Below are 12,595 nucleotides of genomic sequence, written 5' to 3'. Positions count from 1 at the left end.
AATATAACAATATGCATTTTTATTCAGCGTTACTCTGTAACCCTTAAATAAAATACAGTGAGAACTACTGCCTTTAAAAATAAACTAATTAGTAGAAATAGTCCAGTTCTGTAAAAGCCTCGGAGGTTTGTTGGTGAACAAAGAGCAACATAGATACCAAGAACACAGCAGAACTAGTTCCCAAACCAGGTCTTTATGAAAGAGCATCTAAGATAAAGAATTTTCAAAAGGAAGCTGTACAAAGTTATGCTTAAAGTTTTAAATAATCCAATCAGGGGACAAAGGAAATCTGTGTAAGGAGCTGCTCTGGTTGGATGAAACCAAAATCGAACTTTTTGGCCTGCAGACAAAACCAGCCTGTGATTAAAAACAAACATTCCCCACTGTGAACCCTGGGGACGGCAGCATCATGCTGTGGGGATCATTTTCTTTAGTAGCTGGTCAGACATTATAGGAAAGTGATGGAGCAAAATGCAACACAATTCTGGAGGAAAACAGGTTAGAAGCTGCATAAGAAGAGACGGAGGTTCACAGTCCAGCAGGAGAACAAACAACCAGAACTGCAATCAAAGTCCAGATCTATAACCATTTGAGAAGTTGTGAAAATACTTTATCGCCAATTTCCAACTTAAGCCACTTTGTTAGAAAGAACATTTTAAAAATTCAGTCTTTAGATGTGCAAATCTGACTCATCCAATAGCCTTGCAACTGTAATTACAGTAAAAGTGATTCTGCATAGTATTGACACAGGGGAAAAGCAATGCATCCCACAATTTAAATTTAGTTGTAAAATACTTTTAAAACCCTTTTATTAAGAACTTGTTCTCCAAAAAAAAAAAAAAAAAAACAAGACCAATTGACCGACCTTTCAGCAAAGCAGTTGCATTTAGCAAAGTTGTTCCTTTTTCTGACAGGTAAGAACTCAGACGCCCAGAATGCTTTTGAGGATCTGGCCCATTATGAATTTGTGGCTCAGCTGAGAAAGGCCTCAACCTCAGCCGGTGTGTTGGACCACCTGAACCATAACGGCACGTCGGCTGCTTACCCTCCGAGCAGCAGGCATGATGAGCTCCCGCCTGCCATCTGGTCGCCAGGAGCTCAGCACTGCTCACCTGAAGGAGCAGGTACGCTGACAGAGAAAGCTGCGGCGGTGCTAGATTAAACATTTTTAACAGTTAGATGTCAGTGGTTTCTTTTTAAAATGTTTTCTAATGAAAAAAAAAAGCAGTCACAGACTGATAGAAAGCTGTTGTGATAATGCAACTATCTGATCGTAAATGCTTGTGCAATTCTGAGAAAACGGAGACGCCAAATGAGTGTGTTTTTTTTTTTTTTTTTTACATATTGCGTTGTTTACTGCTTCTCGTTTACTAAGGAACTGATCAGGTACTGGTAAAGTGACTCATTCAAATGGTAGTAAAGTAAATTAAATTACTGTATTTAGCCACTATTTTTTCTCTTAATTTTATATGAAACACATCACATTTATATTTGGTATTGTGCCATACCATGCTAACTTACAGTCCAGTATTTTATCTACAACGAACACAAAAAATATGATTAATGTTCAGTTTCTGCATGAAGAATAGACGAGAGGTCAGAGATACCTACTCATAAAGCACATTAATGAAAAATGTATTTTTGATTCACAAGCTGTGCTTTGAACACAAAACATAACATGCAAAAGCAAATTGTGTTTAATCGCTTGAAGATTTGAGTTATAAAGAACAGCTGGTGCTAAGAAGAGACATTTATATCCAGATTACTGTGCTTGGGGGCAAGAATGTCATTTAATTTTAGACGTTTAATGATGCGTATAAACTGTTCTTTTTACTAAAATGTTTGTGAATTTTCAAGACAATAATTAGGTCCACCAGTTGTGTTTTTTCTCTAATCCACGCAGGATTTGAAGATGATAAATTATCGTATTGTTTATCATTAACTCTGGAAAACAATATTGTAATAATAGTAATTTGTGGCTATAACTCTTAATTGGTGATGTTTGCTTCACCATTTAGGACTGACAGTACGGTTGGAATTAATACTGTTGGTTTCATGACATCGTGAAGAAATATCCGTATGTTCAGAGAATATAATTAAATACAATTATTCTATGCTGTAATGCAGCACAATTTGCACTACTCAATAAAAAAACTGTTGTATTTAAGTGAGTTACACAGGTTTTCAGCTGGATTCCTTCTCTCCAGAAGTTGATCCTCAGAAAAACACTGTTTTGGTGTGTTCATTAATTTATCTTTCTATTTTCCTTATTTTAAACTATTGAGTTAATCGTGTGTTACTGTACCTTAGCTCAGCTTTACTTTTTATACCTGTAGCAAAATGGAATTAGATTGTTTATCTGTATCAAAAAATGTTATCTGACAACATTTTTTTAACAGATAAATTTATTACTCTAAAGTAATTATTATTACTACTAATAATTGATTATTAATTTCTTAAGCAATTGTTGGCTATTTCAACCACAAACATCCTTTAACTTATTAGTCACTCTGAGTTGGGTGCTGGCGTCATTATGCTGGTTTTGTGGCTGAGAAGTACAACTGAAAAGCTCAGCTGAAATAGGTGGTGAGTAAAGCACCCACTTATTGATGAACTAAAACTTAAAACCACAAGTTTCTCACCGGCCAGATGATTAGCAAAGCTATGAACAATCTGTATTTAATTTGATATCTTCCACAGTGTCATATGTTAGCTCAGTGCTAACTCATCATTAAAAGCAGAACATACTAATGTTGGTCCAGAAGAATAAATGTTGGTCACAGCGAAGTATTTACAGCCCTAAATGTTTTTTACACTTTGTCACTCCACAACAAGACATTTCAATGCATTTTATTATTGATTGTTATATGAATTTGTGAAGCAGATGAAAAAATAAACAGTAGATTTCTTTTTTAACACACAAAAATCAGAAAAGTTGTGCATTTGTAGGATTCTTATTTAAAGTTCGAGGAAAGTCACGTATGTGTCAGAGCAAACATACGGGAGAAATGCTCCGGTCAGATAAGACAACAGCTGGAGGTTTTTGACTTGCATGCAAAAAAACCCGGTTGCAGAAAAATTACTCTGCACACCACTTTGAACGCTCCTCTTTAATGAAATGGTGATGGCAGCATCACTCTGTTCAGGTTCGGAGGTTGGACAGGTGGAGGTAAGTGTGGATCTAAATATAGAAAACCTGTCAAAGGCCACAAAAGACTTGAGACTGTGGTGGGGGTTCATCTTTGAATAATATACAAATATACAGCTAGTGCTGCAATGAAATGGTTTAGATCAAAGCATATTGGTCGAGTCGAAGTCAAAGCACCTCAGAATTTGTGACAAGACTTGAAAATTACTATTCTTAGGGAATCTCCATGCATTCGAGAACAGGAGCTATTTTACTGAGACGAATGGTCAGAATGAGTCTCATCCTGTGCAAAACCATTGGAGACATTCTAGTAGAGGTTTTAAGCTTTGCAGCAGTCGGATGTAATATTTACTCAGGGAGGCAATGTTGGTTACATTGTTTATTCATTTTAAATAGATAAAAATCATGAACATACACACAACGTTTACTTCCACTTCACGATTATGCACCACTTTATTTGGATTCACCATATAAAATTCCAATGAAATACATTGAAATTTATGGTTGAAAGGTTTGGACAGATTAAATGAGGACTAATACTTTTGCAAGGGATTGTATATCTAAAATCTGTGACACTTGTGAGGATCTGAAGATAGTTTCCCTGCTGCTCATTTAATCTAACCACAACTTTAACAGCTCTCCATCTTGAAATAATGCTAAAACTGCACATTAAAGCAAAACAAAAAGAAGAAAAGAAAGGAAACAGAAAGAGGAGCCCCGAGACCACAGGACTGTAGCCTGGAGAATATCATTGTTAGACATTTAGGACTTGTTTGAAAGGGCCAACATTTATGATACCTAAAATATTAAAAAGGATTGCCATTTTGGTACCACATCTTTCATGCACATCCTTATGGTGCCTTGATTTTGAATGATTAAACTGCAATATTGCGTAATGCCTATATTTCATTTTCAAAGCAAAAAAAAAAAAAAAAAAGAGAGAAACTAAGTCAGTTGGTGAAAAGGCAATAAAAAACCCCAAAGAACGATAGTTATGTTTAATGCACATGTGAAATGTTAATCTGTGCGCTTAAAATGCCTTCTCTCTCCGGACTGCAGATGAAGACCGGAGCCAGCAGGCCTGTCCGTTCTGCCACAGGATGTATCCGCGAGGAGCCTCTTTGAGGGACCATGTCAAATACTGCCAGGAGAGGGAGGGGGGCCACATGGTCTGTCCGCTCTGTGGATACACTGCCACCCTTAGGTCGCAGATGGAGCGGCACCTAGCACTTCACAACCAAATCCAGGACAAGGTGATACATACACACACACACACACACACAAATAATCTGAAAGTCTTGAACACCAGTGAAGCATCTCACAGTCTCCGCAGATTGTAGTGATTTTTGTGCACTTTGTTTATATTTTCTAAATCCTTTCGTAGTCTAAAGCTGATCACATATTCCTGTCATCCTAGAGTGCCATCGGTTTGGACCAAAGCATGGAGACGAGGAAGTTCAAATGTCTGGAGTGTGGGAAAGCATTCAAGTACAAACACCACCTCAAAGAGCATCTTCGCATCCACAGTGGTGAGATACAAAATAAGATCAAAACATCTCCACTCACCCTGCATTTCGCCATTGTTTCCACTGAACTGCTAACCGTTACTTACTGTCAGAATTATACGGTATGAAATTATAACCAAATGGATGTGTAATAGGAACGAGCTTTATGTGATTCACGGCAGGACAAGATAATTACGGAAAAAAAGATTACACCCCACTCTGAAGGTATTTTCAACTCACTCTTTGGCATCTCTGTGTTTAGGTGAGAAGCCGTATGAGTGCTCCAACTGCAAAAAGCGTTTCTCCCACTCTGGCTCCTACAGCTCTCATTTAAGCAGCAAAAAGTGCCTCGGCGGGGGAGGGCATGTCGGGGGAAGCATGGGGAGCGGCAGCGGAGCATTTAACGGACACAGTCAAAGCGCCTACCACCACTCACTTCCAACATCTCCCTCTGCTGGTGGGGGTAGATCCAGTAGTGACCACAGCTCGCTGCTGGCTTTACAAAACCAGGACAATATCAGGTCCTTGGGTCATTTACCAGCAGATTCTCACCAGCAATCCCTGCAGGATTTCCATCAGAGCTTCCCCGGCACGTCTGACACGGTCAGACTGTGGGATCGCTCACCGGAGCTGTCTCTGAGGAGCGGGATCATTAAAGGGACGACCCTGTTGCCTTATCTTCACTCTGGCACCAAGTTTGACCAGATGCTGCAGGAGATGCTTCACAGAGACGTAAAGATAGAGCAAGACAAGGAAGAGGTAGAGGAGAGGAGGGTGTTCCACAATGGAAGAGGGCTTGAGAGGAAGATATCGCCCGACAGGAGCAGAGAGGTGAGATCAGGTGAATCAGAGAGAGGTGTATTTGGGGTGACGTGTCGTTGGTGCTTGCAGCCCTTCCCGAACATGGCCGTTCTTCTACAGCATGAACACAGCCTCTGTAAGATGAACAGAGAAGCAGTGGAAGCTGCTGACAGTTTTCGTAGGAAAGACCTCTCCTCGCCGCCTTTATTCTTCCCCAGATCGGCTCTCCATGCAGAAAACACCAAACCAAGTGAAGTAACCAATGGATTCTCCGGAAACAAGTCCCCTTCACAGAAGCCAAGCTGGCAATCTGTCCCACAACAACTTTTAGTTGCAATGCCGTCTCCTCCTCCCCGCCATGATGCACTGTCTTCTCGCATGTACCTGTCCAGCCAGGACAAAGGTAGTCCAAGCCACCAGTCATCCCCAGGGATGTCATCCCCTAGAGGCAGGAAAAGAGTTCCCTCTTCAGGCTTCAATTCTCCTGTCTGCATTGACGTCACTAGCGGTCCACCTGAAACCTTGTCTCCTCAAAAAGAAACTAGCAGTCCGTGGTCCACACAGAACGAACCGCTGGACCTCTCTCTACCGAAGCAGCTGTCAGAGCAGAAGGGAAGAAATAAAACTCTTAATGGGATCTCAGGGAGAGGAGAACGGAGAGAGCTTAGGACCCAACTAAGCAGACCAAGTCCAACTTCACATATGCCCCTTCAGCAGTACCCCATCCTCAGCAGCACTGGTGCTCCAGTGTTTCCAGGCTCAGTATTCAATGGGTTTAACATATTCAGCCAAACTGGAGTAGGTCTTCCACTTCACGAGGGCATGATACCAACTCCGTACAGTCAGGCAACTAACAGTCCTAGGTTTCTCTCTCCTATGGCCTACATGATGGAGGCCAATGCAGAAGCTGTGTTGAAAAAGATCTACCAGGAGAGGCAAAGCTTTATGGTGAGAACGTCTGTCTTTTCTCTGAAATGTGAAAGATAAGCACAAAATGCACATTGTATTTTATTCCATACCAAAAAAGAATGTGTATAAATAATATTGTCATGATGTATAATTGTTGTTTTAACAGGGTGAGGTGTTAAACCGTAGTGCTCTGGACTACCTCTCTTTGACTGATGAGGGGTTTGAAGGAGATGGAGGACCAGGCAGGAAGAGGCTAAAGAAAACAGAAGAAGGGCTTTATGCTTGTGACATCTGTGAAAAAACCTTCCAGAAGAGCAGTTCTCTTCTCCGACACAAATACGAGCACACAGGTCTGTAGCACAAACTGCATCTGCAAAGTCACTGGTGAAAAGGAAACTTCAATGACTTATCAATCCAGTCATTAGAAAAACTATGTATCCCTTTCCTACTTCCATTGGATTCAAGTGAGGAGACAGCTGACAGATGTTGTTATTTAATAAACTTGGCCATCATTAAGCGTGTCCAACTCTTTAAAGGCAGGAGATTTGGCACATTGCTGGTCTGGAGCATCTTGGGTTAGAATTTGATCCCAAATTGTGTCATGTTCAGAGAAACTGGAAAAAACAATAGCCCTACTTTAACCTCAATTAATGTGTTAGATGTTAAAGTTAATAGGAGTACAATTACCAAAATAATGATAATAATAATAATAATGAAAAAGTATCTTGTTTGCAGAAGGAATTTTGGAATCTTCAAAAATATATATGACAGATTAAATCAGATATCCAAATTTGCATCTAATTTTACCGTAAGAAATCTTAAAAATGTGTTTTGAGTAGACAAAACCTAATTCCTTTAAAAAAAAAACAAATCACCTCCACTGGTATGATTATATGGGTTACTTTTAAAAACACAAAAACGTGTATCGCACCGCACCCACCCACTCATGTTGCACCACTCAGTGGAAATGAGGCTTAAGTAGACATGCTAAGCAAAAACCAAAGTCACATCAGCACAAACTCTCTACACCAACTACTAAGCATAGTGGTGGATGGGTGATGATTTGGGCTTGTTGCACAATCATTGAGTTGATCATGAACTCCTCTGAGATAAAGTTTAAAGCTTCTGTCTAATCTCCAGCAGAATGGTTGAAAAATCTTTAGTTATCACAAGTAAAAATGTTGTTTTAGGGTATAGTTTGTTTTTTATGTGATTGTAGGTGAAATTCCGTATCTGCTTTAGATTATTACAATACTTATTTAAAATTGCAGAAAGAACTGCTTTACATTTTCTGAACTTTGCTCCATTAAGTGTTAACAAAGAAGAGAAATACTTGATTAAATCTGCAGCTTCACCAAAGCAAAAAAGAAAAGGCAGCATTGATTGCAGGTGCTCGTACTTCTAAAGTCCAAGAATAGCCAAGATATATTTAATTTATTTTTAAACAGTTGTATGCATCATAAGCCAGCTCATAACCCATGCATGAAACCACAAGTGGGTACAGAGCTTAAGTATGTGTTTATGCTTTATGTAACAGCCTGACTTGATGATATGCCAATATCAGCAGAAATTTCACAAATTCTTTCAGAAAGTGTTTTTCACTAAAAACTACTAATGCATCCATTTTTTTCTTTTTTTTTTAAACGGAGGCAACTTCTTTGTGTTGTTTCAGGCAAACGTCCTCATGAGTGCAAGATCTGCAACAAGGCCTTCAAGCACAAGCACCACCTGATCGAGCACAGCCGGCTGCACTCCGGAGAGAAACCCTACCAATGTGACAAGTGCGGCAAACGCTTCTCCCACTCAGGCTCTTACTCCCAGCACATGAACCACCGCTACGCGTACTGCAGCAAAGACCAGGATCTGGACCAGGATCACGAGGACATGCCTCTCACCCCGGGAGCCGGCAGCAGTCTGGTAGGCAGCCTGGGTGAAGACAAATCTCTGTCTGCAGACGACCCACACACGGCCCACTCCTTCCTCAGCGACTCCAGCCTGGACGGAGCTGCGGACACTCTGAAAGAAGGGGAGGAAGAGGAGGAAAGAGTTAGGAAAATGCATGAAGGTTTGTTGGAAGAAGCAGAGGAGCTGGAAAGTAGCCCCAATGAAGGGTCACCCACGGGGGAGAGTGAACTGCAAAATAAGCTTATTAACTGTGAAACAGGAAATCATATTAACAACACAGAGAACCAAATGTGGGACAGAGACACTGAGGACCAGAATGGAGGCTTGGATAAATGTGAAATGAACATGGATTTAACAGAATTACCTAGAATATTAATTTAACATGACCTTAACAAGCTTTAAGACTTTTAATTTTATATATTCCTACATATGCAACAGAGTGTTTTTCTTGTTTTTCATGACAAAATGCACAAAACACCAACGATTTTGTGGCCTTAAATGGATGAAGCCATGCCAGTTATATTTGTGTCAATGGAAATGACAGTATTTTATCATGTTCAATAGACTTCAGTTACTTACAGTGTTATTCCAATTGTTTTGTTTTTGTTTGTTTTTTTAACCCAAATGGGTTAACTGAACTAAAGTTATGTCATATTCGGATGTGGCATTACATAAATCTTCAATGCTTGCTGCTCCCTATTGCACATTAAATAATACTCGTACATACTTGTTCTTAATCTTAAAACAAACGTTTTCTGTCTTTAACAGTTATGTTGGTGTTCATTTAATGTCTGACCAAAGCTTGAAAAAAATCATTTCTGCTCTTAATTAAGTGCACAAAACCTTTTCTATCTTCTGCCATTTTATGTGAGATCCCACATTTTTGTTGTGACATGTAAGAGTTTGCTTCAATCAAATCATGTGACTGATTATATTTACTGGAGCTGACTGCATTGTTTGCTGTGAAATCCAAAAAAAAAATTATAATAATAACTTATTGCCAGGTGAACAACGGTTCTCCGTGGCCTCAGTCAGTCATCTGTTAAATGTTATAAACACGCAGCAAAAAAAGAGGAACAACGGGAAGGTAGCTGTTTATTCATGCTTCAAACAAAAGGCAGTGGCCTGCACCTTTTTAAGCGTTTGCCTTACTGGGAAGACAGTCATTTCTGCATCTTTGCATAAGATGTTAACGGGGGCAAAAGATAAACATAGTGTCCGGGGGTTTTTCCCCTTCAGGCATCAGATACCTTTTGGAACGTTTTACCGTTTGTTTGATTATCACAAATTCACCAGGTCCAAAGACATCTGCAATTTCTTGTAATGATTTGCATGCACTCTGGCCTATTTTTACAGTAACAGAGCATTAACTTGTCAAACACTTAAGCTTTTTTGACGAGGTGTGGCAAGAGGGTCAAGATTCAGGGCGCATAGATCAGCTTTAAACTTCCTCTTTCTGACTGCGGTGTAGTCAACGTGAAAAGTGCCTCAGATGTACTCAGACAACTGTGAGTAATCCGAAAAAGCCTTCGTACGATGAAACTTTGCAGACAGTGGTGCATGAGGTGTGACTAAGCTTGCAGCGCTCATGCATACTGCGTGCCAAAGATACTTCTTGTTAATATATGTGTGTGTGAGAACGTATCACCAAAGACATGCATATGTGACACACCAACTGCTATGCTATTCTTGCATAGTTTCTCACCTGTTATCTTCCAGCAAAAGAACAGGCAAATACAAGTTTCACATTCACTCAGTTGCTGCACACCTTTCTATGGGTTTCTTTTTAAAAGGTCTTTTTTTTCCACATTCATGCAAGTTTTATATAAACTTTTTATATGTATATATATATTTTCATTTTTGTAACAGAAATATACAGAATTTGCCTTGAAATTCTTGTATTTCATTTATTTTTCTAATTAAAAATGACAGTTTTTGCACAATTTGTCCTGATTCGTGATTTCAGATCCAGATATTAAAGAGGGAGAAGATCTTAAAAGCATAAATTAAACTTTTACAACTTTTGCCCCTTTAAATTCTGTTCAGGAGTGGACTGAAGTTGAGGGAACTGTAATGCAGGTCAAAATCAAAGTCTGCAGCTTAAATTTAATTTTATAAAATAAATATTTATAAGGTGATTTATCCTGTGAGGTGGAGGAAGTCAGGAGAATTATCTGAGTGGACGAACTCTTAGGTGCTTTCAGTCTGGCTGTGATTTACCGTAGTGACTGCTTATGACAGAAACTGTAATTTCGGACAGGACATTGTTATAGTGCTGTGCACAGGCATGCATTAGCACGCTTCTTTCAAACACTGTGCCACCAAAATACCTGATGGTTTTACAAAACACACTTTTCACCATATAATCAGTTCATGCGTTACCATGATGTTGCTGTCAAAACCTTGTCTGTCCACCAAACCCTTGCACCCTGTGGGTAGTTCATTACACTTAAATAACAAGTCATCTTAAAGCCATACACGTGAGAGATGAAAGTGGAAATGGTGATATACAATCAAGTTACAGCCGCAGTCAAACATCCTGTCCTTTATTTGGCTCAGGCACTAAAAAGCAGTGGTGCTTTTTAGCACATATTGTGGCTAAACATGCAGGAGGATTGTTTAGAGAGGCTGATGCTTATTCATTAATTGTCTACTGAATTTGAATTAATCTTTAGACAACAGCAGATGTTCTTTTTGTACTGATGGACACATAAAAAAACTAAAAACTGCAGAAAAAGAAATAATTTTCTTACTTGATAGACCAGATAGGTGATTTAACCAGATAGATTACCTCCATAGTCTGGTCTTTACCCATTTATGTCATCTGAAGCAATGGTGTTATGTCTCTTTTTTGGGTTACCAATAATCTGCCACACATCCATGAAATATATTCCTGTTAAAAAGAAAGTGTTTTATTAAAGAAAACAGTTACTATATAAAGCATAATCAAAATCTATAAGACGCTGTGCAGATGACACGTCATATCCCACTTCCTCAAAAGAGTTGTTGTGGTCAAAAATATATTATAACATTAATTAACTGAGTTGAAAAGTGATAGAAAGGCTAATTACGATGTATTTATATTTTAACACTGTAGATTTCATACCTTTAAATTATATTTTTCCTTTAAAAGTCGAAGATGATATAAATTTTGTTCATTTTTACAGTTACGTCACTGAATTGTCTGAATAGTCCTCAAAACACCAATAAAATCAAATGCTTTTCCAGTTTTCAAAACAAGCTCTGACATTTGTATGGGACAGGCTGAAGCTGCGCTGTGACCTCAGCCCAGTCAGTTTCCCATCACTGAAAGCAGTAAACCATCAGCGATCACCAGGGAGTTCTTACTTACATTGTGTTTTTTTGTGGCACTGTCTATTTGCATGATGATTCAGCAATGGTGACTAAATTTCTCTTGTAAACCCGCGTGTGGCATCTTTTGATATTTGATATGCTGAGTTTTAGGTTAATGACAGGTTAAAGGAAAAAACAAATACACTGTAGCATCAACTTGCTGCAATGGGTGACGTGGATCAGATGCATTTACTTCATGCATCACCAGTGTTTAGTGAACTGTACAAGTACAACTTTTTTTTATTTGCAGCACTTTTCTGGTGGAAAAATACCAGTTGTATGAGCAACATGCAGTCTGAACGAGCACAAGTTTAAGTTTCATTTCTCAGCAACATCTGTGAAGTACAGGTGAAGATCAGTGGAGTTTGGCAAGCCCTTCCTGACATTTAGTTTATGCTTAATTTACTAGGATGGGTCTTTAAAAGGCATGACGGCAGACTAAAGACATCGATCCATCTCAGCTACAGTCAAATTCTGTTGTGATCATTTTAATCTACAACAGGCCAGTGAGCACCATGTCTTCATTCAGATTTAGTGAAAATTAAATTAGCTTGGAGAGACATTCGGTAAAAAAAAAAAAAAAGTAACATATGTAAACATTTCACAGCCCTTTCCACAAATTTTCTAAATATTCCAGACCAAAAAACATTTTGTTTTAGTGATACAAAAATCAAACTAACTGCCAACAGATGCAAAAAAAGAGAAGGGTTCAAACAAGTGTCTAAAATGGATAGTAAGCAAATTTCTCCAGATGTCTGCAAAGCGGCTGCTGCTTTACTCGCTTGTATTGATCCGCAAGACATGTTTTAGATGCTGCATAGTTTTAGAGGTATGAATTTCAGGGATAATATTTTAAAAATCTAATTTTACCAAATAAAGTGTTTATTAGAAAAAAACTGTGTTTGGTGTATTTTTAGTGGGTGATGAGTAACGTCACCCTAAAGTGAAATAAAAAAACACATGACAGAGCTGA

At 38.8% G+C, this 12,595-nt stretch overlaps 1 protein-coding gene across 1 annotated transcript in view; it reads left to right on the top strand.

Annotated features, from left to right (window-relative positions):
* The window catches only part of LOC106928347 (zinc finger E-box-binding homeobox 2), a 50,098-nt gene extending 39,887 nt beyond the window's left edge, over window positions 1-10,211 (top strand). The window contains exons 3-8 of the mRNA XM_015004560.2: window positions 915-1,124; window positions 4,208-4,401; window positions 4,566-4,677; window positions 4,916-6,402; window positions 6,530-6,713; window positions 8,036-10,211. Coding sequence (XP_014860046.2) covers window positions 915-1,124; window positions 4,208-4,401; window positions 4,566-4,677; window positions 4,916-6,402; window positions 6,530-6,713; window positions 8,036-8,649 — 2,801 coding nt within the window. The 3' untranslated portion in view covers window positions 8,650-10,211. The remainder of the gene's footprint in view (window positions 1-914; window positions 1,125-4,207; window positions 4,402-4,565; window positions 4,678-4,915; window positions 6,403-6,529; window positions 6,714-8,035) is intronic.
* Window positions 10,212-12,595: the final 2,384 nt, after the last annotated feature.

Source organism: Poecilia mexicana, unplaced genomic scaffold (assembly GCF_051168715.1).
Source record: "Poecilia mexicana isolate PSO_F unplaced genomic scaffold, ASM5116871v1 scaffold_5, whole genome shotgun sequence".
Classification (NCBI taxonomy): Eukaryota; Metazoa; Chordata; class Actinopteri; order Cyprinodontiformes; family Poeciliidae; genus Poecilia; species Poecilia mexicana.
The sequence above is the reverse complement of the archived record's forward strand: the minus strand, read 5'-3'. Positions and strand labels throughout refer to the sequence as shown.